The 27,201-nt window shown below is 38.0% G+C and overlaps 2 protein-coding genes across 2 annotated transcripts in view; both read left to right on the forward strand.

Annotated features, from left to right (window-relative positions):
• ZFX (zinc finger protein X-linked) overlaps window positions 1-27,201 on the forward strand; it is a 191,761-nt gene that overhangs the window by 54,427 nt on the left and 110,133 nt on the right. The gene's annotated exons all lie outside the window — the stretch shown is intronic.
• On the forward strand, window positions 503-22,623 carry EIF2S3 (eukaryotic translation initiation factor 2 subunit gamma). Its single transcript, XM_079910181.1, has 12 exons — window positions 503-616; window positions 1,169-1,232; window positions 2,228-2,355; window positions 2,446-2,567; window positions 4,673-4,767; window positions 6,050-6,208; window positions 7,163-7,297; window positions 8,806-8,900; window positions 9,321-9,465; window positions 11,390-11,559; window positions 11,938-12,110; window positions 16,092-22,623. Exons 1-12 carry the CDS (start codon window positions 548-550, stop codon window positions 16,153-16,155), a joined length of 1,419 nt encoding a protein of 472 aa, XP_079766307.1. The 5' UTR covers window positions 503-547; the 3' UTR covers window positions 16,156-22,623.

Genomic DNA, 27,201 nt, shown 5'->3' on the forward strand with positions numbered 1-27,201 from the left:
AACCTCCGCGTGAGGGCGCCCTCCCCACCGCCAGTTCGGTGCGCGGCCACTTTCCGGCCAAGGGCCCCGGCCGAACCCGGAGCTGATCTCGCCTTACTAAATTATAGAAATCGGTAAAGAACGACATTCCCAGCGTCTATCTTCACACCCCAGATAAGAATCCCAGGTTTCGGGAAATTCTTTCGGCCCGCCCCACGGGAAGCGGAAATGGCTACACCCTCCCCAGCGCGCGCGTCGGTTGCATCGCCTGCCTAGCAAGGGGCCTTTTTTAGGGCTGCCCTCATCGTTGCCTGCACAAATATGCAACAGGTCTGTCGCGAATAGATCCTGAAACTGGCCTTGTGTATTTTAGTCAGCCTGCCGGCAGGCACTGTACAAATCCATGGGGAGAAAAGTCCAAGCAGTGAGGCCTCCGCTGCACCGGCCATCCTCCTCTCCCAGGCCTGGGCCCTAGTCGGCCCTCCCGCCTACGCTGCCCCGCCCTGCACCAGGGGGCTTGCGAACGGTCAGGCAGCCATCCGGACGACTTCCTTCCTCTCCGGGCAAGATGGCGGGGGGCGAGGCTGGTGTGACTTTAGGGCAGCCGCACCTGTCTCGGCAAGATCTCAACACTTTGGTAAGTCATCGCTCTGGCAGGATGCTGAAGGAGCTCAGGAGTGGGGATGACCGGGCCTTCCGGGAGGCTTTGAGACGAGGCAGTGCCGGGCTGTCGGGAGCATGGGTTAGGAGGGAGACCCGGAGCCCGGCGCCCTAAGTCGTGCTCGCGCCGCCCCATGCTTCTCTGCTAGTATGCGAGCTGGGAATGAGGCTATGCGGTTGTGAGACCCCGAGCCTCCCGAATCATTCGGCTGGAAAGTCACAGTGTTAAGTATCATTAAGGCTTTTTAGTTCGGAAGGTCTGGGAAGGGAGTATCTACACTGTCCTTAGTGCTAATGCTCTCAAGGTTGGGGGACCTCAAGCTTCCACATCCCCCATAGGCAGTGTGTAACGATGAAGGACTTTTAGGGCTTCCCAGTCATCAGAATGCAAGGTTGCTTGTACAGAAAAAGCGCTTTAGAAGTAGAAGAGGGCTATTCAAATGGTAGAGAGCTGTAGGTAGCAAATGTAAAGTCAAAGTTGTGATTTGTCTTATGTACAGCGATTTAAAATAAAAATGTTTGATTGCAGGATGTTACCAAGTTGACGCCACTTTCACATGAAGTTATCAGCAGACAGGCCACAATTAATATAGGTAAGATAAGAATAACTTGGAGACCTGACTTAATTGATCTCCGGCCACTATTTTAACCTCTCCCTTTGTGTGATTGCCTGAATTACATGAAGATGCAGATATTCAATAAATAGATGTTCAGCTCTTGCGAGCCAAGCACCTGCTAGATATTTTTGGGAAGCCCATGTTGCGCGTGCCTAGCTTACAGACTAGGTGAGAAGAAGCGATAAATACATAAGAAAAGTTTAATAGCATAAGGTGATTGTAGTCATGTAGCATTTTAAAGAAAAGAGGGAAACGCGACTGTACTTGCCACACAGGGTTATTGCAAGGGCAGAGTTTGTGGAAGTTTTGTTTGATATATAAGCTATTACTAACTAGATAATTTTTTTTCTTAATTGGCACATAGAACTTTAGAGAAGAAGTTATGTTGACTGATTGTAAATTTGGGGTATTTGAGCGTCTGCACAAACAACACAGTAAAGCCTAGTTAAAAGTAAGGCTCTACTAATGAGGCTGTTAAAAACTTATAAGATAAAAAAAAAACAACTTATAAGATATGTGCTACCCTTGACAGCATTACCGTAATGATACCTGAGTTGTTTTCTTTGTTTTCATGGATTCCTTTTTGTTGTGTGAGGGCTCCTCATACCTATTTACTTCACTCTGAAAATGCTGGAAAGTTTCTTGATATACAAGATTTCATGTACTTTTTACCAAGTGTTTATTTTAAATGAAGGCATTCTTTTCTGTGAGTAAAAACATAAGATGGATGGCTTTTATTATGCTGAGTATGGTTTAAAACAAGGTTGTCGGTTACATGGAAAGTTCTCCTCAGTCCTGTATCAGAGTAAGTTTTTTGTAATCGAGGATGTGTAGGAGGAGAAATTGAAGTCACTATTAGTTTTCCATTGATGTTTACAGTGAGTTATGGCTTTGGGTTTTCTACTCTAAAACTGAAAAATATGTTGTGTAACTGAATGCACATGAATTAATTTTTTGTACTTTGTCTATAGGTACAATTGGTCATGTAGCTCATGGGAAGTCTACGGTTGTAAAAGCTATTTCTGGAGTTCACACTGTCAGGTTCAAAAATGAACTAGAAAGAAATATTACAATCAAACTTGGCTATGCTAATGCTAAGGTGAGCTGTGTACAGTGAAATTAGAAACTAACTTTAATTGTTGAATGTGCAGATAACAAATCCAAGTCTTTTTTTCATTGGAACTTTTAGATTTATAAACTTGACGACCCAAGTTGTCCTCGGCCAGAATGTTACAGATCCTGTGGAAGTAGTACACCCGATGAGTTTCCTACAGATATTCCAGGGACCAAAGGGAACTTCAAATTAGTCAGGTGACCTCTTTTCTGCTAAAAACACTTTACACTTCATATTTTGTTGTTGTGTGATTTGTGCTTTTTGAAATATTTAACTGAGACTTTAAACAGTGAACCTAATTGTTGAATGGCTTTATTTTTGCATTATTTTGTTTTTCTTGTCCATAATGACAATAATTTGAAAAGTCAAGTGTTTAAACCTACATTAAGAGATGTACATGTAAGTTCTCCAAAGGAAAAGTATCACATAAGCAGAATGAAATGGAGGGAAACACGGCTCATTGGATTTAAAGGATTCTTTTTGCCAGACCTCATAAATTTCTCTTAAACAGTGTTGTTTCTGTTTCTTAGAGGAGAACAAAGCCATTCTTAATCACGTTTTTTAAATACATGGGCTTGTTACCCATCTGTTTTCTGAATATGATTGCGTATACTTATTCTTTATTAGAGGATACTGTCATCCACCCAGCGATGTTTATGGGGGTTGGGGATATTCCACAAAGAAATTGTAGATTGGGGCAGAGCTGGGACTAGGGAGAGGTGAATGAAGCCCAAAGTTTAAGGGGAGGGAGAAGCTTTAAAAAGAAAAGAAAAAGAGCCTCGGTAATCAAGATAAATAGTATTATTTATTTATTTATTTTTAAATTAAAAAAAATTTTTTTTTGGCCCCACCGTGCAGCTTGTGGGATCTCAGTTCCTTGACAGCTCAAACTACTAGTGTTTTCCTTTTCATTATCACTTGGGGTTTTTTGGTTGATTTGCTTTTGGCGTGGCATTGTTGCTGATCCTGTTTTCATTTAAATTTTTGATATTTTGTTCATCATGGATGTTTTGCATGAACTTTGTTTTTTTTAAATATTAAGTTTAAATATTGTTTGTTTTGATTACTGGGTTTTTTTGGGCACCCCCTTAAATTTTGCACCTAGGGCGAGTGGCTCACTTGCCTCGCCCTACTTGTGGCCCTTATCAGATATCAGCAAACTTTTCCTGCAGAGGGCCCAATAGTAAATATTTTCAGCTTTGCAGACCATAGATTCTCTTTGCAACTACTCATCTCTGCTATTGTGTTGTGAAAGCAGACATGATGTGCATGAGTGGTTATGGCAGTGGGCCAGTCTGCTGCCCCTATTTTAGATCGTGAGTGTGAGCATACAATTATTAAAAATAATGATTCCGAATGAGTAGCATAATTTTGTTTAAATGGTGCTGCCATCTGCACTTCAGATGGGCAATTCCAGCTTTTCAAGATGCTAGAGAAGTTTTTGGCAAATTTTTTCAGATGGCACTGCCCATTCTGTTAACACTGGTTTAGCATTCAAATCAATGACATTCCCAGTATATACTTTATACCATATTCACTTTAATTGGATTTGGGAGTTTTTGTATCCAGTTATTTCTACACATAGCTAATTTCATTTGCTTTGTAATGATCTGCAGTGATTTTACTCTCAGCCAGTAGGTAATTTTTGTTGTTGTTCTTTTCATATTTTTTTCCCTCCAGTTTTATTGCGATATAATTGACATACAGCACTGTATAAGCTTAAGGTGTATAGCATAATGATTTGACTTACATACGTCGTAAAATGATGATCACAATAAGTTTAGTGAACATCCATCATCATATAAACTTAAATGAGTAGAAAAAAAATTTTTTCCTTATGATGAGAACTCTTAAGATCTATTCTGTTAACTTTCATGTATAACAAACAGTGGTGTTAACTATATTATATTGTATGTCATATTTCTAGTACTTATTTATCTTATAACTGAAAGTGTGTACCTTTTGACTGCTTTCATTTGATTCCCCCTTCCTCCATCCCCCACCTCTGGTAACCACAGATCTGGTAATCACAAATCTGATCTCTTTTTCTATGAGTTTTTTTGTTTGTTTCTTTTTGAAGTATAATTGAGCCAGTAGGTAATCTTATTTCTGAGGTCTAGAAACACCAAGTCCTGTAACCACTTGACTTTACAGAAATAAAAATTATTTCCATATTCTTATTTCATATTTATATGTAATATTCATATTCTATATATAAAGGGATTTAATTTTAGGAAATCTGTAACTTGAATGTTGAAGTATTGATTGATCTTAGGACTGATTGCTGTTTTTAAATTGTTAGACATGTTTCCTTTGTTGACTGTCCTGGCCACGATATTTTGATGGCTACTATGCTGAATGGTGCCGCAGTGATGGATGCAGCTCTTCTGTTGATAGGTAAATACGTCAGAACTGGTTTGGACAAATCATTGTGGAGCAAATCCAAGATGGACTATTTAAAGGGAAACTAAGGCCTTTAAGGGCCACATCCAGTACCTAAAGGTGACGGAAATGGGAACTAACATGTCAACCAGGATGATATCCTTGTCTACCAACTATCACAAAATAGTAAAGATAGACCTAGGGCAGATGTCTTGTGAGAATTCTTTTGGTAGTATATATTTGAAAAAATCAATAGTGCATTTTCTCCCCTTAGATCACATGAAATGATTTATTAGTTTTATATTTACATGTAAAAGTGCATGTATTTTTTTGTGTGCATCTTTGAGTTGTCTACTGCAACACTGGTGTATAATGGTTTTATTTAGATGCAAATCTCATTCATAATAAGTGCTGAAGTCTAGATGAATTGGGGTTTTCAAGGCTGGTGTTGTGCCACCTTCCTTATGTGGGCTGTCAAGAGATTTTGTTGCTATGGGATATAATTTTTAAAAGTATGCCGAGTGGATATAGTACAGGACACCTGAACATCATCACTTAGGATGGTCATTAAGATGCCCAAAAAACATACCTATTTCTTTATAATACCAGTGGTTGTTTTTAGTGTTCTTCCCTCGGTTTGTTAGGGAGTAGCCTCTGATAGTAGCTGAAATTCATGGACTGTGTTAAGTGTCTTCCCTTAATTACTCTCTGCCTCTCAGGAGCTTGACTGGGCCAGAACGTCTCTAAGACTAGACAGAGCCAGAGGGCTCTTCCTTATGCCTGAGCAAAAGCTAAGGGCAGACCCTGAGATGTCAAACTTGTTGAGTCCAAGCTTTTGGCTTAGGACCAGGGAAGAGAGCCAAATGATCAGGAGGCTCCAGTGAATCCAGACGCAGTGGATGAAGCAGGGGCAAGGGTGGATGCTCGGCAACGATCCAGGACTTTTGCCTTGAGTAGGGCTAGGGCATTCAAGCGTTTCCTTTTTTAGATGTCAGCTAGTGCTTTTTCGGTAGTACAATACACATAACACAAAATTTAGCATTTTAGCCATTTAAAGTATACAATTCAGTGATATTAAGTACATTCACAGTGTTCTACAAGTGTCAGCACTGTCTAGTTCTGGAACATTTTCATCACCCCAAAAGGAAACCCGGTGCCCATTAAGCCCTCACTCTGATCCCCCTTTCCCTCAGTCCCTGGCAACCACTAACCTGCCTTCTGTCTCTTATGGATTTGCCTATTCTGACAGATATTTCTAGCTAATTCTCATGCATCTTTTTTATTCTTTATCATTTAGCTGGTAATGAGTCTTGTCCTCAGCCCCAGACTTCTGAACACCTGGCTGCTATAGAAATCATGAAACTGAAGCATATTTTGATTCTACAAAATAAAATTGATTTGGTAAAAGAAAGCCAGGCTAAAGAACAGTATGAACAGATCCTTGCATTTGTACAAGGTAAGAAGCCATAATATCTAATAAAAATCCTCCTCAGTGATAGTAAAATAAACAAAAGCATTTAAAAAAACAAACAAACAAAAAAAAACCATAAGTCTTCGGAATTCCCTGGCGGTCCAGTGGTTAGGATTCTGCACTTTCACTGCCGAGGGAGTGGGTTCAATCCCTGATCAGGGAACTAAGATCCCGCAAGCCACGCGACATGGCCAAAATAATTAATTAATTAATTTAAAAAAAATCCATTAAAAAAACCCTTCAGTCTTACACTGTTCTTACTGAGTAGCTACTTTTAGAATTGAAACAGACAATGATTTATTTTATCTTTTAGTGTTCCTTTCCTCTAACAGCAGTGTTTTTCATTTCAGGGAAGACATCTTATTATTGACATTTGATCCTCTCTTAGCCTTGTTTTTCTTGCTAGAAAGGTTGATTTCCTATGCACCCAGTTCTCTCATAACAAAAAAGAATAAATCATTTTGATTAAAACCTCATTGTGTTTGGTCCGTTTCTTTCACCAGCCTGTTTGACATTTAATTAATAAGGAGCAAATACTATATATGCCATCAGTCTTTGATTAGCAGAGTCTATAATTTATCTTGACATTTATTGGGAAGTTAATTACATGTTATCAGAAATCTTTCAACTAGTAAAGTGCTCTTTCCTAGGAGTGTTAGTATTTTCTTCTTTTGAGCAGTTTTATCATTTTGGTGTATTAAATATATCTATTAATATATTTTGACTTTTTTTTCCCTTAAATGCAATAGTATTCATTTTCAGGAGCAAAAACACATAGAATACTGACACTTTTCTAAAAAGAATTAGCATTTTCTACCTGTTGCTGGTATTTGAGGATGTTTAGGCATCTATTTTAGTAATCTTAACTGTTTCCTATAATATGTAAAGAACAAGTTCTGTAAAACAAGAATTTTGATCTTTCTGAATTTTGTCTTATAGGTACAGTAGCAGAAGGAGCTCCTATTATTCCAATTTCTGCTCAGCTAAAATACAATATTGAAGTTGTCTGTGAGTACATAGTAAAGAAAATTCCAGTACCCCCAAGAGACTTTACTTCAGAACCCCGACTTATTGGTAAGTGGTAGGATTTTGTCTGATCTTTTCCACATTGGTGATTCCTCTTTAAGGGAATTAGCAATGATTTCTGCAGAGGTGATAATAAATTACAATCTCCATAAAATTTTTTTTGAACTCAGTTAATTCTGAGATTGTATTAGCAGTACTAGATTGCATTACTGATGAGAGAAAGTTTCAAATACAGAAGGAACTTTTAGTCTTTTTGTGCTTGGTATGTGATATGTTATGTGATTGAGATGGAGTAATGCATTATTCTGTATGGAATTATGTTTTAGTCAGGAGCAGGATATTAGAATTTCCATACAAATTATTTCATTGTACCATTAATGAAGATTTTCATCTCTTTCAACTTATTTAAGTGCATAGTACCAATATTGGTATAATTTGATCATCTAAACTCATGATTTCTACATAGATATAGGAGCCTTTTCAAAACAGACATTTGAACCCCTCCCTTCATCCAGGCCTCCCCTCTGTGTGTTGTGGGAAGGGTTCTCTTGGGTGATTGTGATGTGTACCCCTTGTTAATGATCACTGTTCTCAGGACTGAAGTGCAGGTCACATAGTTCTAGGGTTGTGGGGTTTTTTGTTTTTCGTTTTTAATTAATTAATCAATTAATTAATCTTTTGGCTGTGTTGGGTCTTTGTTGCTGTGTGTGGGCTTTCTCTAGTTGTGGCGAGCCGGGGCTACTCTTCGTTGTGGTGCACAGGCTTCTCATTGCGGAGCATGGGCTCTAGGCGCACTGGCTCAGTAGTTGTGGCTCGTGGGCTCAGTAGTTGTGGCTCATGGGCTCTAGAGTGCAGGCTCAGTAGTTGTGACGCACGGGCTTAGTTGCTCTGTGGCATGTGGGATCTTCCCGGACCAGGGATTGAACCCTTGTGCCCTGCATTGGCAGGTGGATTCTTAACCACTGCACCACCAGGGAAGTCCAATCCTAGGGTTGTTTTGAAGTTTTAAAACTACATTTTTAATGCAGAAATCATATAATATAGAGGTATATGAAGACAAAGGTCTACAGTCTCCCTGCCTCGCCCCTTAGCCCTGAAGTAACCAAAGTTAACAGTTGGTGTGTACTATTCCCGCACCTTTCTCTTTGTTCATATCATCATGTATAAACATATACACACTTCTTGTTTTAGTTTTTGTTTGTGGAAGTGGGATCATACTATGCATAGCTAGTTTTTTCTTTTTTCCTTAACAATATATGAAGGTTATCCTTCCACATCATTACATGTGCTCTAACGTTCTTTTTTAATAGCTGCGTGATACTCCATACTATGGGTGTACCATAATATGCGTCCTATCAATGAACTTTTAAGTTATTTCCACTTTTTCCATCGTAATTAAGGTTGCAGTATACTTAGTTGGAATAATATTAGATTTTGTCACAAAGTCCCCCTTGTATAAATCTTATGTGTCTACTATTTTAGAGAAGTTAACTTAATCAGATTTTTCTGAAGTTAATGTGAATAGAATTGGCTTTAATTTGTTTTTTTTTTTTTAGTTATTAGATCCTTTGATGTCAACAAACCTGGCTGTGAAGTTGATGACCTTAAGGGGGGTGTAGCTGGTGGTAGTATTCTAAAAGGAGTATTAAAGGTAAACTAGGTTTTGGTTGTTGTGTTTTTATTTTGTTTGTTTTTCTCTTGTCTTAATTAGGAAAATAGTATGAACACTCCAAATTGAAAAATAATTTTTTTCTTCATGGTGTCTAGTACTTGATATAGATTTCTTTGTTTACTATTATATCTTTTGAGTGTGTTTGACCTCTAACTTTATAGGCTTCTGTGAATATGGAGCACATTTTATATGGTGATAGGCCTGTGTGGTAGGTAGTTTGAAACATTTGGATGGTTCTGGTTTTGAAGATCTCTCCCATATCTTTTTTTTTTAAATAGTGATCTTTGAAATAGAGAAAGGATTGCTTTTCAGTTTTGTGGTCTTCCTGTTAGGACTTTTTGTATGTAATGGAAATCATGTTGTCCCACAAATTCTAATCACTAATTTATATTTTTACAGGTGGGCCAGGAGATAGAAGTCAGACCTGGTATTGTTTCCAAAGACAGTGAAGGAAAGCTCATGTGTAAACCCATCTTTTCCAAAATTGTATCACTTTTCGCAGAGCATAATGATCTTCAGTATGCTGCTCCAGGAGGTCTTATTGGTAAAGATTTTTCTCTCATCCCTACGTTTTTAATTTGTGGATATTCATGGTACTTTTCATGAGAAACATATTACTCATACAGGTATAGATTTTTAATTTGATGTTTAATAATTGAATGGGGTAGAGGAAGATATGTGGTTAAGCTGTTGATTTTAGGTCATAAGATGGTTTCATGTGTTTGTAAAAATTAATTTTAAACATAAAGGAGAATTTTGGTTTAGTTTTGTCTTTTCGTTTTTTGTTTTTTTTTTCCATACACGGGCTTCTCACTGTTGTGGCCTCTCCCGTTGCGGAGCACAGGCTCCGGACGCGCAGGCTAAGCGGCCATGGCTCACGGGCCCAGCCGCTCCGCAGCATGTGGGATCTTCCCGGACTGAGGCATGAACCCGTGTCCCCCACATCGGCAGGCAGACTCTCAACCACTGCGCCACCAGGGAAGCCCTTGGTTTAGTTTTTAAAGTAGCTCCTTTTTAGCAGTAACAAAGTAAGTTTTATGTCCTATCATTTAAAATACCTAACTATACTTTTCTTTTTAGCCTACATGGTTTTGGGGGTAGAGTGGTGGTGGTTTTTTGTTTTTGTTTTTTTCAATGTATGTTTTGCAAATGGAGAGTTACCCACAAGTGTCAGCTGGATCATGTCAGATCATAGTTACACTAAGGTGGGAATTAAAGAAGATAACTTCCATTATGTTGGTATTACTGAGATAATTTATGGATATTCTCATCTCATACAATAGTGTATTACCAGATACCCAGGAAAAGGCAAGATACAGTGAGAATTAGAGGTATTATAACTTTTGGATTAAAGAAGAAAACGTTTGGTGAAGGAGTTTGTCTTTTTGTTCTCTGGTGTTTGGCTATATAATTCATTTTTCTATTGTATCTTGTAATCAGGAGTTTACCATGTATAATTTTATCCTTATTGTTTGTTTTGTAAACAAGGAAACTCTGGAGACTTCTAAAATTTAACTTACGGAACTTTTCAAACATAAAAGTAGAGAGAATAGTGTAATGTAGTGTAATGTGTGGTCATGTAGCCACCACCCAGGTTCAACAGTTAATACTTTACCATTCTTTTTTTTTTTACTTTGGCCACGCTACGTGGTTTGTGGGATATTAGTTCCCTGGAACCTGGGCCCATGGCAGTGAGAGCACCAACTCCTAACCACTGGACCGCCAGGAATTCCCAATACTTTACTCTTCTTTTTTTTTTTTTTTTTTTTTTGTGCAGTACGCGGGCCTCTCACTGCTGTGGCCTCTCCCGCTGCGGAGCACAGGCTTGGACGCGCAGGTTCAGCGGCCATGGCTCATGGGCCCAGCCGCTCCGCGGCATGTGGGATCCTCCTGGACCGGGGCACGAACCCATGTCCCCTGCATTGGCAGGTGGACTCTCAACCACTGCGCCACCAGGGAAGCCCTACTTTACTATTCTTGCCTCATCTTTGTATCTTCTTCCCTCTTCTCCTTGAAAGACATACAGATAAAATATTTTGAAGTGGATCCCAGGAATCATATAAAGTCTTTAAGCTGTCTTTTTGATCAGCCTTTCAGGGGAGAAATGGCAGGCAAATATCCTGAAAACTACTCATTATGAATTTCGTATCTTTTCAACCTTCATTAAGGATATTCAGGCTCCTTTTTGAGTTAGGCTCTTAGCTCTTTTTGTCCTTTGCTTAGAATTTAAATCAAGAGAATCTTTCTGTTCTCAAATGCCCAACTAACCCATGAGTTTACAGTTCTGTTTCTTCAGATAAAACAGGTATTTTGTAACATCTGTGTAGCTAATACATGAGTATGAAAATATAAGTGTGTATTGAAATGTATAGGTATATGCTGTACTTGTTTGACTAAGTCTTTTGGGTAAACAGCTTTATAGGAAATAAAATGTTGAACAATAAAATGTATATCTTATTTTGTATTAGGAGTTGGAACGAAAATTGACCCCACTTTGTGCCGAGCTGACAGAATGGTGGGGCAGGTACTTGGTGCAGTTGGAGCTTTACCTGAGATCTTCACAGAACTGGAAATTTCCTATTTCCTGCTTAGACGGCTTCTAGGTGTACGCACTGAAGGAGACAAGAAAGCAGCAAAAGTAAGTGCTTTCTGTAATTCCTGTTCCAAAAAAAGTGACAGTGAAGTTAAGACCAGTTTTGAGGTTCATTTCTTTTCATTTAACATGGGATTAAGAAAAAGGAAGAGGTAGATAAATTTGACTTCCTGAAAATTGAGAACTTCTGTATGGCAGTCAGTTCAAAGTAAAACAAAACAGGAAACAGCATGTCATGTATGACAGTGACATGATAATTCCTATTATCCATGTGATTTTTTTAAAAAGTCTTGCTGAGATCAGGTTGGCAGAGATGGAAAATCGCTGACATCTTTTGTTGGCAAGGTGGTAGGAAAATAAGCAGTTATTTGGAAAGCATTTTCTTGATTTTGGGGTTTATTTTTCCCCCCTTGATTTCCCTAGGTGCAAAAGCTGTCTAAGAATGAAGTGCTTATGGTGAACATAGGATCCCTGTCGACAGGAGGAAGAGTTAGTGCAGTCAAGGCTGATTTGGGCAAAATTGTTTTGACTAATCCTGTGTGCACAGAAGTAGGAGAAAAAATTGCACTTAGCCGAAGAGTTGAGAAACACTGGCGGTAAGTTTATTAGCCTTTGTCAGTGTCTAATAAAAAAGACAGAATCAGTTTTCTTAACACATGCACAAACACACTTTACCTTGAACGCAACAGTTACTATACTGTGGTTTCAAGTCTCAACTGTTTATTCAGTTGACTTAGAAATCTGTATTTCTAGGCCTGATTTGTGATAGACACAACCTATGTGAAAACCAGTGAACTTAGGTTTAATATCTCCCTTATCTTTTTCTGAACCATTTGAGGAATAGGTTGCCCCTTGATGTCTTAATACTTTGGTGAATGTTTCCTAAAAACAAGGATATTCTCTTATATAACCACTTAACAAGTTTAACATTGTTAAAATACTGAAATCTACAGTCTTTTCCAGTTTTATCACTTCTTCCAGTAATGTCCTCTGTGTCCCCCGTCTGGGATCACGCATTGCATTTAGTTTTCATGTCTCTTGATCTCTAATCTGGAACTTCCTCAGCCTTTCTTTGTCTTGTCATTGGCAATTTTGAAGAATACAAGCTAGTTCCTTTCTAGACTGCTGCTCAGTTTGGGTTTACTTGGTATTTCCTAAGATTAGGTTTAGGTTACGTATTCTTGGTTGGAATACTTTCGTGTAGGTGGTGATTCTCTCCTTAGGGAGTCGCAGCCAGAGACACGTGATATCTGATTCCTCCTTGTTGAGGTTAATTTTGATCATGCAGTTAAGGTGTTAGCCAGTTTCTCCACTATATGGTTACTCTTTTTTACCCTTGCAAATAAGCGTTCTGTGGGGCGACTCTATGCAAATAGCCTGCTCCTCATCAAATCCCACCCCGCTGGATTTAGCATCCACTGATGATTTTTGTCTGAACTGAGCTTGATTATAGTGTTTACAAAATGGTGATCCCCATCCCCCAGCTCCACCACTCCTCATTTATCATTTGTCATTCTTTCTGCCCCGTTATTTACTTATCTAGTTATAATACACACTCATGGCATCCTATTTTATTCAGTAGGTTATGATTCATTACTGTTCTTATTTATTTATTTATTTTGAATTTTTGAATTTTATTTATTTTTTATACAGCAGGTTCTTATTAGTTGTTCATTTTATACATATTAGTGTATATATATCAATCCCAATCTCCCAATTCATCCCACCACCACCTCCCCACCCCGCCAAGTTTGTTCTCTCCATCTCTGTCTCTATTTCTGCCTTGCAAACTGGTTCATCTGTACCATTTTTCTAGGTTCCACGAATATGCGTTATTACACGTATTTGTTTTTCTCTTTCTGACTTACTTCACTCTGTATGACAGTCTCTAGATCCATCCGTGTCTCTACAAATGACCCAATTTCGTTCCTTTTTATGGCTGAGTAATATTCCATTGTATATATGTACCACATCTTTATCCATTTGTCTGTCAGTGGGCACTTAGGTTGCTTCCATGTCCTGGCTATTGTAAACAGTGATGCAATGAACATTGTGGTACATGACTCTTTGAACTATGGTTTTCTCAGGTATATGCCCAGTAGTGGGATTGCTGGGTCGTATGGTAGCTCTATTTTTAGTTTTTTAAGGAACCTCCATACTGTTCTACCTGTAGTGGCTGTATCAATTTACATTCCCACCAACAGTGCAAGAGTGTTCCCTTTTCTCCACATCCTCTCCAGCATTTGTTGTTCGTAGATTTTCTGATGATGCCCATTCTGACTGGTGTGAGGTGATAACCTGTTTTTATTTATTTTGATACCCAAATTGTCGAGGATTTGTCCAGTAGAGACCCTTTAGGTGACTCCTATGTCCTTTTGACATTTCTCCTCTTTTTTTTTTAACCTAGTATTTTATTAAGGAATCCATTTCTATGACTGTCATGAAACCCAGGCTTGGTTAGCAGTGATGCATTCTGCAGGTAACTGCATCCCGCTCTGGACTTTCTGGTAATAGCCACTGTCTTCTCTACCTCAACTGAAAACCCAGAATCAGTCCCTGCCCTCCTACCTTGGGAAGATGCCAAAGCTAACTACATAAGAGGCTTTTTCAGAGAAGATGACTTTTCTTAGAAGACAAACCCTCTGCTTTGTTTTACGAAGCAGATAGCAACCCCATGGACAGGTTGGGACTTGCGCAAGCCTCAATATTTCCCCATTGGGTTTGTTTTTGTTTTTTTGACAGTTCCTTACTTTGTGGCACAAGATGTTCTGGAATCATCTTGTACCTCTCCCCTGCTCCAGTTTAGAATTGGTCATTTCTCCTGAGGGGGCCCTGGTTCCTCTTAGTGGAAAATGGTATTAGAAATGCAGATACGGGTGCTAGGTGTGCTTGCTGCTCCTAAGGTGCTGTTGCTTCGGGACGCTTCGAGTGGATAGAGCTAGGAAACATGCACATATTGTTGACTCCTGTCTCTTTTCTCTTTTCCTGGTTAGTTACTGAATCTACTGTTTCCTTTCTATTCTGTGTGACCTCATTATAGCCCATACCACCATCATTTCACACATAAAAGTTATTGCAAAAAATTCCGAATTTGCCTCTCCGCTGTTACTTAAGTACTCAGTCAAAATTAATCTCCGTAAAACATTTTTTCATGCTGTACTCAGTAATTTTTAGTAGCTTCCCACTACTTTCTGATATTCAGGACCTTTCTGGAAGCCTGCTTGAATGAATTTTAAGTTTCTCCTGCTTTGTCTCGTATAAACCCTCTAAATTAGACTGTTCTGTGTCCTGATTGTCCCCATAATTACTCAAATCACCCTTGGCTTTGTTTTTTTCTCATTACCTACCTCCCTTATTAAGGCTTCCCTGGTACAGTGCCTCAGGATGGTCTCTCACCATTTACTGTTCAGAAGATATGAATTATTACTCTCTAATTTAAACAGAGTTAAACTTTTTGTTCTCTTTTAAGTAAATCATTTCTGCTTTGTGGTGATTTATGCCTGCTTGATTTTACTCTCTTGTGTGATTATACTATTTGCTGTTATAGACATACTGATTTACAGTGTATTTTAAAAGAAAGGAATGATCTTTTTGTGTCTGTGTACTGTTTTTTTTTATATTTATTTATTTGGCTGCGCCAGGTCTTAGTTGTGGCACACAGGATCTTCGTTGCTGCGTGCGGGAGCTTTAGCTGTGGCACGTGAACTCTTAGTTGCAGCATGTGGGATCTAGTTCCCTGACCAGGGATCGCACCCGGTCCCCCTGCATTGGGAGCACAGAGTCTTAGCCACTGGACCACCAGTGAGGTCCCTGTCTACTAATATTGTAAGAGGATTCTACCCAAATGAAATTTTATACGTTGCTTAAAAATTAGCAAGTATGTTAAAAGAAATGGAAGCATCTGAATGATCCTTACATTCTTTAGATTTGTTGTTTTTAACCCATGCTTAGGTAAGTTCTGTTCTAGAAGCTACAGTTGAGGTAGCAGTCTGGCCTGACCAGTGACTAGAGCAGACATTGAAAGAGAGAAGGAGCAGAAATCCCTCTGCTCTTGAGAGTAATCTGTTTATAGATTATCTAGTCCTCTAGGTCTTCTCTTAATTTCCTTTACCAGCTAAAGTCATGATAAAGCAAGCCATGGTGATCTGTTGAAGTGCTGTGAATGGTTAAAAAACAAAACAGAACAAAACATAAAAACATTTTTCAAAGAGGAAAAGAGAATGAAATTTAAAAAAATAAATCAGACTGAGGTGGTTTGTGTATGAGCATGGTTCCTTGGGCGGACTGGAAGTTGCTTCATCAGTGGTTCTGAGGGGCAGGTATATTTTGATAAGAGTGAAGATGAGCATATTTATACTAGCACCTTTTTGTTTGCTTTTCCTATCATTCCTTCTGGCTAGAGCCCATCTCTCTGGGTCTAAGAAGATAATGTGAGCTTTCTTTCTGGAGGAGCAGGTTTTGTAAACAAATTTAGACTTAGCAGATAGGCAAGTAAAACTAGTTATGTCATGTGATTATGTGGTAATGATAATGAAATGGATATAAAATTCATGATTTCTTTTATTTTCATTTTGCAGTTTAATTGGTTGGGGTCAAATAAGAAGAGGAGTGACAATCAAGCCAACAGTAGATGATGACTGAAGAATTAAATAACAGATTTGGATGAAGTCGGAATTTCTCTTAACAACCTAGGGGTATATTTTCAAAGCAATAGTGAGGAATTAATTTCACAGCTCATTACCTTAGGAGTAGCTGTAAGGTTATTCTCATTTTTTGGTGATGAAAATTTAACCTCTAGTACTAAAATAGGGTCTACAATAAATGTAAAAATTGGCATAATGTTGGATTGAATCTACATGTTACCAGAAATTAACCATTCCCAAATAACATCTAATTTATACATCAGTGCAGGTTTGAAAGGAAACTGCTACAACCAGCCTTTGCTGTAGCACACATACCACTGAATCTGTTTGAAATAAAATTCTTCTTCTTCTTTTTCATGATTCATCTTTGAGTAGCTCCAGGCTTGAAGGATTATTGTTATCAGTAAAAACTTGAAGACAAATTCTTGAAGACCAACTTCCCTTTACCTCATATTTTATGTTGCTTTTATCTTTTTGAGTGACAAATTAATAGGTTCAAATAAAATTGTCCTTTCAGGCATGAGGGCTTGTTCCCATGGACATTCCTTTCTCTCCCCTTTTTCTGGACTAGAACACAGGAAGCTAGAGCCCGAAGTTCTCATCCTCTCCCCGTGATGCCCTGCGATTGTTTCTGCATTGCTTTATGCCCGAAGCCCTACAGCATTCCCCCATTGGAAAGTACTGTTAACACCAGATGATTTTAGTTAAGTAACAAAGATCTTTTCCAGTCCTTATTTTATGTTTTTTCTTAACTGCTTAATTGATAAGGTTATGATGTAGATTCAAATATTAGTAATCTTTGGAACTTTCGGGAGGCAAAAAATGTTATACAGCAAAAGGGTGAGCCCTTTCGCTTTTAACTTATTCTCCGTGTTCCTGCACTTTTCCTGTGTTATGCATTTTAATTTTTGTTTATTTTTGTTTCATAAAATTCTGTTAAAGCAGTGGTTCTTAACTCTGGCTGACATTAGAATTGTTGGGGAAGCTTAAAAAACGATAGATGCTCCACAGAGATTCTGATTTTAATTGGCTTTGGGTGGAGCCCAGGCATTAATTTTTAAAGCTCCCCTGTGTTGAGTAACAAATTTAGAGAGTTGAGAAGTAGGAGTATCAAATAACAGAATCTTACTAAGGTTTGGTAGTCTGATAATACTCGTTTGCTTTTCTTAAATTTTCATTTAATGTGGGACTTGATGCCACAGTTGCAACCTTGTGCTCTTTTGGGCATTGGACATGCTGCCTTGTAGACGTTTAAAAGCTGTGGCTCTGGTTGTTACGTAAGTTTATAAGTTTTGGGGAAACATATTAATGTTACGTACTTCCTTGACTTTGAAGGGTTGTGTTATAGCATGGAGAACACACTTAAATGAAACAAGGTTTTAATCCAAACATTAATTTTATGTCTAACATGTCCCCATGTGTTTTGTAAGCACCTTTACCAGAAATTCTGGAGTAACATAAGACCCAAGTTCACTAATTTATTGTAATTGATGTCACGTCAGAACTGAAACCAGAAGTCTTTTCTATTTCAAACATCCACATGAATTTCAACAAATTTGCAAAGCACTGTGCTTAGTGTAAATGGGAATATGCAAATATGAAAACAGTGGGCCTTGTTTTCATAGAACAGTGATTCTCAGCAAAAGTTGTACCTGGTTGAGAATCTGCCTGTAATGCGAGGTTATTGATGAAAGTACACTATATATGTAAATCCTGTTGGCTCTTCTGTCAAGGTATTTTCAGAATCTGACCAGTTCTCACCATCTGCACTGCTACTGTCCTAGTCCAAGCCACCAGTGGCTCTCACCTTGAATAGCCCTGTAACAACTCCTCACTTCCACACTTGCTCCACTGCAGTCTGTTCTCAACACAGCCAGAGTTAACCTTTTTGTAAGAGAGAATGCTATGCACCACTCTGATAAATTATAAAGTTCATCTCACAGGAATGGGGGGCATCAGGACAGTAGCTTTGACATCTTCCAAATGATTTCCAGGCTGACCTAGAAAGCTCACTCTACTATTTCACTCTTTGTATGTAACCTCCAAAGATGATGATGATGATGTGTGTGTATGTTTTTGGTTTTTGCAGAGCAAAAAAGAATTTTTCTTTTAATAAGAGTGTGCAAATAGCTGCACTCCCATAAAACTTCTGAAATTCTATTTCTAGAAAAATTTAATATGGTGAAAGGAAACGGATGCTTCTCTGGAAATACATAAAAATTTTTTAAATTACCAGAGATGAAGCAGATACCCTTAAAATATTGATAATCAAGAAACTGAGGTTATTAAAAAATTTCCTCTGCAGAAGTTTCCACAAACTCACAATACAAGGAATGGGTAATTCCTGTTGTTTAATTTGTACCAGAATGTAGGACAAAAAAAGGAAGCAAAAAAGGAGACATTCTAATTCATTGTTCAAAATTATTATATCCTTGCTGCCCAAACGTGGAGAGAATACTACCAAAAACAAAGCAAAAGCAAACCACTAGAGACCATTCTCACACAGTTATAAAATCCATACTAAAATATTAGTAACTTAAGTCCAGCATTCTATTGAAAGAGTAATGCATTCTTGTATGTACCTGGAGCTTTTAGAGGTGGAAAGGAAAAAGCATACCTTGAAGATGTATTTGATACAATTCAAAATTTTTTAAAAGTAGGTAATGTAGAGAAGGACCCTATTAACTTGATATAAGGTACTTAGAGAACTATCGGAATCATTTTTAATGATGAAACATTGGAGCACAGTAACATCCTTCCGTAATGCTGTAGGTGGGATAAAGTTTCAACTGGGTAAAATGTGGGGTGGTGAGGTTAATGAAATAACAAGGGTAAATTCAGAGGGTTGGGAAGTAGTCATCAATTGCATTGCACCAGAATTCATATTATTGTTTGGCTTCTCTATATTCTCATTAGTGTCTGGAACAAGTCAAGAATATCAGCCACTGCTTGAATTCTACAATATTGTTCTCTGGGGCTTAGCAAATGAGATAGAAATGGAAGCGACAGAACGTTACTTACAAGGTATAATAAGATTGTCTGCCTAGAAAATAAAACCCAGAAACTGAAAAACTTGAACTGCTGTGAGAGTTCAGTGAGGTGACAGTTCAAAATAAACATGCAAAAATTATTAGTTTACTAAATAATTTACTAATTAGTTTATACCACACACATGTACACACAGACACACAAATCAGAAAATGCCATGGGTATAAACTTACCGGGTATAAATTTAACAAGATTATGCAAACTATACATGAATAAAACTAATTTGTTGAAGGACGAGAGGAGCATATGAGTAATGAGAAAATAGGCAATACTCTTAGATGAGAATACTCAATATTGTACAGATGACTCCTTTTTTTCCACCTATAAATTCAGTGTATTTTTTTATAGTTTATTATTTTTTAAATTAATTTTTTTTTTGGCTGTGTTGGGTCTTCCGTGCTGTGCACAGGCTTTCTCTAGTTGTGGTGAGCGGGGGCTACTCTTGTGGTGTGCGGGCTTCTAATTGTGATGGCTTCTCTTGTCGTGGAGCACGGGCTCTAGGCGCGCGGGCTCAGTAGTTGTGGCATGCAGGCTCTAGAGCACAGGCTCAGTAGTTGTGGTGCATGGGCTTAGTTGCTGCGTGGCATGTGGGATCTTCACAGACCAGGGCTCGAACCCGTGTCCCCTGCATTGGCAGGCGGATTCTTAACCACTGCACCACCAGGGAAGCCCAATTCAGTGCATTCTGAATAAAAATTTCAATAAGGTTTTTTAAAGAACTTGTCCAGTTGATATTAAAAGATTTGGAAAAGTAAGATTCACAAGAATCGTAAATAAACCGGAATTCCCTGGCGGTCCATTAGTTAGGACTCTGCATTCTCACTGCCGAGGCCCCGGGTTCAATCCCTTGTTGGGGAACTAAGATCCCACAAGCCACGCAGCACAGGTAAATAAATAAGTGAATGAATAAAAATGTAAGCGTTCTTGACGGGGTTTGGGGGGAATAGTAAATAAACGTTTAAAAGAATATGACGGGAGAGTTGACATGTTTTAGAACATATGATAAAGCCACAATATAAGAAGTGTGGTATTGATGCAGAAGTAGATCAATCATTGGAACAAACTTTACAACCAGATATAAAATTTTAATAATACATGCTATAGGCAGCATTTTATGTCAGTGAGAAAAAGAATAGACTTTTTTAGTCAAAATCGTGAGCCATTTGGGGATAAAAGATCTTTTATTTAAAACCTTAGGATATTTTATTGAGACAAAATTATGAACAAAGAAATCTTAGGGGATTATTTTAATAGTTTGGATGAGGAAGGCAAAACAAACCCAAAAGCCTAAAGGAAAAGTTGGTAGATCTGATGATACATAAAAAGTTCAAAACTTACAGCCATGGAGATTACAGATTTAAAAGATGATAGGTTGAGAGAAAATAATTAAAACTTACATGAAATGTGAAAGATTAATATTCCTAGTACAAATCAGTAAGATAGAATAGAAATGGGACAAAATACATATTGCATCAGTTTAGATGGGCTAAAGATTAGCAGGAAGAGGACTCATGTAGACTCGTGAGCACACTGAGTGCCACTGATTTGATTTGGGCAAAGATGGAAGTTAGTGGCAGTGAAGTCCCACAGGCAGGAGCAGACATGGCATCTCATCTCCATAGAGTTTTCTTTGTGCCTCAGGCTCCACAACAGGGAAGGGCTGTGCTGCTGCCAGTGACTCTTATAAGGTAGGGTCTTGCCAGAGCAGAGAAAATTAGTTCTGTGCTGAGCCATTGACTTTCATACTCAGGGATCATATCACTGTTCAGGAAGAACTTAGACAAATACTCCTCTTAATTCTTGCATTTAAGGGAATGTTTACAAACATTGAGCAGCAGGGTAATCACACTATTCTGGAGGATAAAGCACCATTATTGAACAATATGTCTGACTTCAGCTCTTTGGCAACAGGGAAAATCCAGCTCGCAAATATGTATAGACTGTTTATAAAAGAAATGCAAGTACCCAATACACATTTATGAAGTGTTCAGCCTGTCTAGTAATAAGAAACGTGAACAATGTGATTCACTCATTAAAATTGGCGAAAATTAAAAGGACTTATAGCAGCCAGTGTTGGTGAGGATATATTGTTGGTGAGAAGTATAAACTGGTACATTCTCTAAAGAGGACAATTTGATTACATCTATCGAGATTTAAAATATCTCACCCTTTGACCCAGAATTCCGCATCTGGGAATGTATCATAACGAAATATTTGCTCATGTTCACAAAGACCTATGTAGAAGGATGTTTATTCCAGCATTGTTTAGTATGGCAGCAATTGTAGGACACTGAAATGTTAGTTAAAAGGGGATCATGAAGTAGCTTTTGTGGTACATTTATTCTGTTATGAAATAAAACTCTAAGCTACCTTTGATTCAGCCCTGGTTAAAATGAAAGGTGAAAATATTGGCCCCAAAGGTATTTTATGAAAATCCTGAGAGGGGATAATCTCTTTGACTTAAAGTGCTTTGAGAATTCATAATACAGTATTGGTTGTTGCCCACCTTAGCAAAAAGAATCGAGAGGAGTGTCAAAGGAACACGCTCCTTGTCGGTGTTAGCACTGAATCTGTTAGAATCACAAGTTCATTTTCTCAAACAAGTTTTTTTGGGGAAAGCCAAGACCAGCAAGTGAATTCATGCCACTTACATAATAGTGAAATTATACATTAAAGTTTATCACTATCAGGCTGGTATATCCGTTGTAATCTATATTCCTACAATAAATACATTCTATAAAATATAATTTGCTATTACAAGCATACAGTGACTAATATATTTCCTACAACAAACATATAAAAAGACTAAGCAGAAATCATAGTTTTAAGTAGTATACTCCAAAAGAGTTAAAAATCAACCCTTTATAAATGATAGGTATGTCAAGAATATCGCAGTAGGAGCTTCAATTAACCAGGAATGCATTTAATGACGGCAAGATGCAGATTATAGCTCAAACTTAAAGAAAATCTTTATCCCTTTCAAATTCTCGTAAGTCTTAGGGACTTTATGGTTTGTAAATCATCTTCAAACTTCTCCAAAGGGTTGTATAAAATACAACAAAACCCGGGCCTCCCTGGTGGCGCAGTGGTTGAGAGTCCGCCTGCCGATGCAGGGGACACGGGTTCGTGCCCCGGTCCGGGAAGATCCCACATGCCAAGAAGCGGCTGGGCCTGTGAGCCATGGCCGCTGAGCCTGCGCTCCGCAACGGGAGAAGCCACAACAGTGAGAGACCCGCGTAACACAAATAATAATAATAATACAACAAAATCCATTAGTCCAGTGGTTTTTATTCTCAAAAGCACTATTCCAACAATCTTTTGTCTCAAAAGTTTCTCATCAACTACTATTATGCCTCATGGACTATTTTTTCAAAAATTGTATTGGCCTTTTCAAAGGACCAGTTTTTGGCTTTGTTGAGTCTCTTGTGCGTTTTTCTTTTTTTTTTTTTTTTTTTGTGGTACGCAGGCCTCTCACTGTTGTGGCCTCTCCTGTCGCGGAGCACAGGCTCCGGACGTACAGGCTCAGCGGCCATGGCTCACGGGCCCAGCCGCTCCGCGGCATGTGGGATCCTCCCGGACCGCGGCACGAACCCGTGCCCCCTGCATCGACAGGTGGACTCTCAACCACTGCGCCACCAGGGAAGCCCTCCTGTGCTTTTTATTTCATTGATTTCTTACCTTTATTATTTCCTTTCTTCTACTTTCTTTGGATTTATTTCACTATTTAATTTTCTTTTAGCTTTTCTTCTTTCTAATATAAACACTGAAGGCCAAGCATTTTCCACTTGGGACTTTCATAGCAGAATCAAACAAATCTTTATTTATTTAGGTATAATCTACATTTAATAAAATGCACAAATCTCAAGTGCTCAGTTTGATGAATTTTGATTATTTTATACACCCATGTATCCATCAGCCCAAAAAAAATATAAACCATTTCCATCACCTCAGAAAATTCTCTCATGCTCCTACAATACATAGTCTTTTGGCATCTGAATTCTAATTAGGATGTTTTTGAGATTCAGTAGTTTGTTTCTTTTTACTGCTGGATAGTATTACACTGTAAAGATAAAACCATGTTTTGTTTATCCATTCACCAGTTGATGTACATTTGGATTATTTCCACTTTTTGGCTGTTAAGAATAAACCTGCTATGAACATTAGCATTCAAGTCTGTGTAGATATATGTTTTCATTTCTCTATTTATTTGTTTGTTTTTATTTTTGGCTGTGTTGGATCTTCATTGCTGTGTGCGGGTTTTCTCTAGTTGCAGTGAGTGGGGGCTACTCTTTGTTGCAGTGCGTGGACTTCTCATTGTCACGGCTTGTTGCAGAGCACAGGCTCTAGGCGCACGGGCTTCAGTAGTTGTGGCACATCGGCTCAGTAGTTGTGGCTCGTGGGCTCTAGAGCATAGACTCAGTGGTTGTGGCACATGGGCTTAGTTGCTCCGCAGCATGTGGGATCTTCCCGGGCCAGGGCTCGAACCCGTGTCCCCTGCATTGGCAGGCGGATCCTTAACCACTGCGCCACCAGGGAAGCCCAGTTTTCATTTCTCTTGAGTAGATTCCGAGGAATAGAGTGTTAGGTTGTATGGTAAGTCTGTGTTCCACTTTTTAAGAAACTCCTAAACTGTTTTCCAAAGTGGCTGTACCATTTTATATTCCCATCAACAATGTATGGGGACTTCTGGTTTCTCCACATCTTTTCCAACAGTTGGTATTATCTGTTTTTTATTATAGCAATTTTAGTGGATATGCAGTGGTATCTCAATGTTTTAATTTGCATTTTCCTAATGACAATGTTGAGCATCTTTTCATGTGCTTACTAGCCATTCATATTTCTTTGGTGAAATGTGTATTCAAATCTTTTGCCTACTTTTTGATTGGATTGTTTTATTACGGAGCTGTAAGAGTTCTTTGTATATTCTCCATACAAATCTGGTATCACATATATGATTTGCAGATATTTTCTCTGTTTCTGTGGCTTGTCTTTTGATTTTATCAGTGGTATCTTTTGAAGTGAAGTTTTTGATTTTGATGAAGTCCAATTTATTTCTTTTTTCTTTTATGGATTATGCTTTTGGCATCATATCTAAGAACTCTTTGCCTACCCCAAGCTCACAAAGATTTTTTTTCTCCTATGTTTTCTTCTAGAAGTTTTACAGTTTTAGCTCTTACGTTTAAATCTGATCTGTTTTGAGTTAATATTTTTATGGTATGAGGTAAAGATTTAAGTTCATTTTTTTCTATATGGGTATCCAGTTGTCCCAAGCCATTTGTTGAAAAGACTATCCTTTCTCCAGTGGATTGTCTTGGTACCTTTACTGAAAAGCAGTTGACATAGGTGTAAAGGTTGATTTCTTGAATTCTTTTCTATTGATCTGTATGACACACTGTCTTGATTACTGTGACTTTACAGTTAAGTTTTTATATTGGGTAATAGAAATCCTCCAACTTTGTTCTTTTTTTCAAAATGGATTTGACTATTCTAAGTTCTTTGAATTTCCATATAAATTAGCTTGTCAATTTCTCCCAAAAAGCCTGCTGGAATTTTGATAGGGATCACATTAAATTTATAGATCTCGTTTGGAGGGAATTACTATCCTGATAATATTGATTCTTCCATTTCATTAATAATGAATTCTCTCCATTTAAATTTTCTTTAATTTCTCTCAGTAATGTTTTGTTAGTTTTCACTGTACAAGTCATGCACTTCTTTTGTTAAATTTATATTTAGTTATTTTTGATGCTTGTGAATAGAATTATTTTCTTAATTTCAATTTTGGATTGTTTGTTGCTCATATGTAAAAATTTTTTTTTTCTTTTGCAGTTGATATGATCTTTTTTTTTTTTTTTGGCTGCGTCATGCAGCATGTGGGAGGTTTCCCTGACCAGGGATCGAATCCAGGCCTCCGCAGTGAAAGCACCAAATCCTAACACTAGGCCACCAGGAAACTCCTGATCTTACTTTTTTTTTTTTCAGTTTTATTGAGATATAATTGACATGTTTAAGGTGTACAGCATAATAATTTGACTTACATACATCTTGAAGTGATTACCACAATAAATTCATTGAATATCCATCATCTCCTATAGATACAAAATTAAAGAAATAGAAAAAAATATTTTTCCTTGTAATGAGAACTCTTAGGATTTGCTCTCTTAACAACTTTCATATATAATGTACAGTAATGTTAATTATATTTATCATGCTTTACATTACATCCCTAGTACTTATTCATCTTATAACTGGAAGTTTCTGCCTTTTGACTGCTTTCATCCAATTCCCCCTCCCCGCAACACCCACCTCTTGTAGCCACGAATCTGATCTCTTTTTTTTTTAAGAGTTTGTTTCTGAAGTATAATTGACCTATAGTGCTATGTTAGTTCTGGTTACACAACATAATTTGATTTGATGTTTCTATGCATTTCAAAATGATCACCACAATAAGTCTAGTTAGGCTACATCACTGTATGGAGATGTTACATGGTTATTGACTGTATTCCCCTCATTGTACATTCCATACCTGCGAGTCATTTTTTTTGCAACTGGAAGTTTGTACCTCTTAATCTCCATCACCTATTTGTCTCCTCCACCTACCCCTCTCCCCTCTGGCAACCACATATTTGTGCTCTGTGTCTATAACTCTGTTCTGTTTTATTATGTTTGTTTGTTTTGTTTTTTAGATTCCACATGTAAGGCATACAGTATTTGTCTTTCTCTGTCTGACTTATTTTACTTCATGTAATACCCTCTAGGTTCACCCATGTTTTCTCAAATGGCAAGATTTCATTCTTTTTTATGGCTGAGTAATATTCCATTTTTAAAATATACCACATTGTCTTTATCCATTATCTATTGATGGGCACTTAGGTCATTTCCGTATCTTGGCTATTGTAAATAATGCTGCAACGAACATAGGGATGCATGTTATCTTTTCTAATTAGTGTTTTCATTTTCCTCAGATAAATACTCAGGAGAAGAATTGCTGGATTGTCTGGTAGTTCATTTTTAGTTTTTTGAGGAATCTCCATACTGTTTTCCATAGTGGCTGTGCCAATTTACATTTGCACCAACAGTGCACAAAGGTTCCCTTTTCTCCACATCCTTGCCACCTCTTGTTATTTGTTGTCTTTTTGATAATAGCCATTCTGACAGTTGTGAGGTGATATCTCATTGTGGGTTTTTGTTTTTTTGTTTTTTTTTTTTTTTGCAGTACACGGCCCTCTCACTGCTGTGGCCTCTCCTGCTGCGGAGCACAGGCTCCGGACACGCAGGCTCAGCGGCCATGGCTCACGGGCCCAGCCGCTCCGCGGCATGTGGGATCTTCCCAGACTGGGGAACAAACCCGTGTCCCCTGCATCGGCAGGCAGACTTTCAACCACTGCGCCACCAGGGAAGCCCCCTCATTGTGGTTTTGATTTGTATTTCCCTGATGTTTCGTGATGTTGAGCATCTTTTCACGTGCCTGTTGGACATCGATGTGTCTTCTTTGGAAAAATGTCTATTCAGCTCCTTGGCCCATTTTTTTAATTGGGTTATTTGATTTTTGATTTTCATATTTTGATCTTATATCCTGTGACCTTGATAAACTCGTTTATCGGTTCTAATCTTTTTTGGGGAATTCCTTGGGATTTTCTACTAATAGGATCATATAATTTGCAAATAAAGACAGTTTTACATCTTCCTTTCCAGTTTGGTTACCTTTAACTTTTTTTCTTCTTCTTTATTATACTGGATAGAATGACCAGATCAATGTTGAATAGAAGTGGCAATAGCAGACATCTTTGTTTTGTTCCTGATCTTAAGAGAGAAAGCATTCAGTCTATCACCATTAAGTATGATGTTAGCTGTGGGTTTTTTAGGTTGAGGAAGCTCCTTTTGATTTCTTGTTTGTTGATAGTTTTTATCATGGATTGGTGATGGATTTTGTGAAATACTTTTTTCTGCATCTATTGAGATGAATATGTGTTGTCATTTATTCTTTTTAAACACA

This window comes from Stenella coeruleoalba (assembly GCF_951394435.1).
Source record: "Stenella coeruleoalba genome assembly, chromosome: X".
In the NCBI taxonomy this organism is placed as follows: domain Eukaryota; kingdom Metazoa; phylum Chordata; class Mammalia; order Artiodactyla; family Delphinidae; genus Stenella; species Stenella coeruleoalba.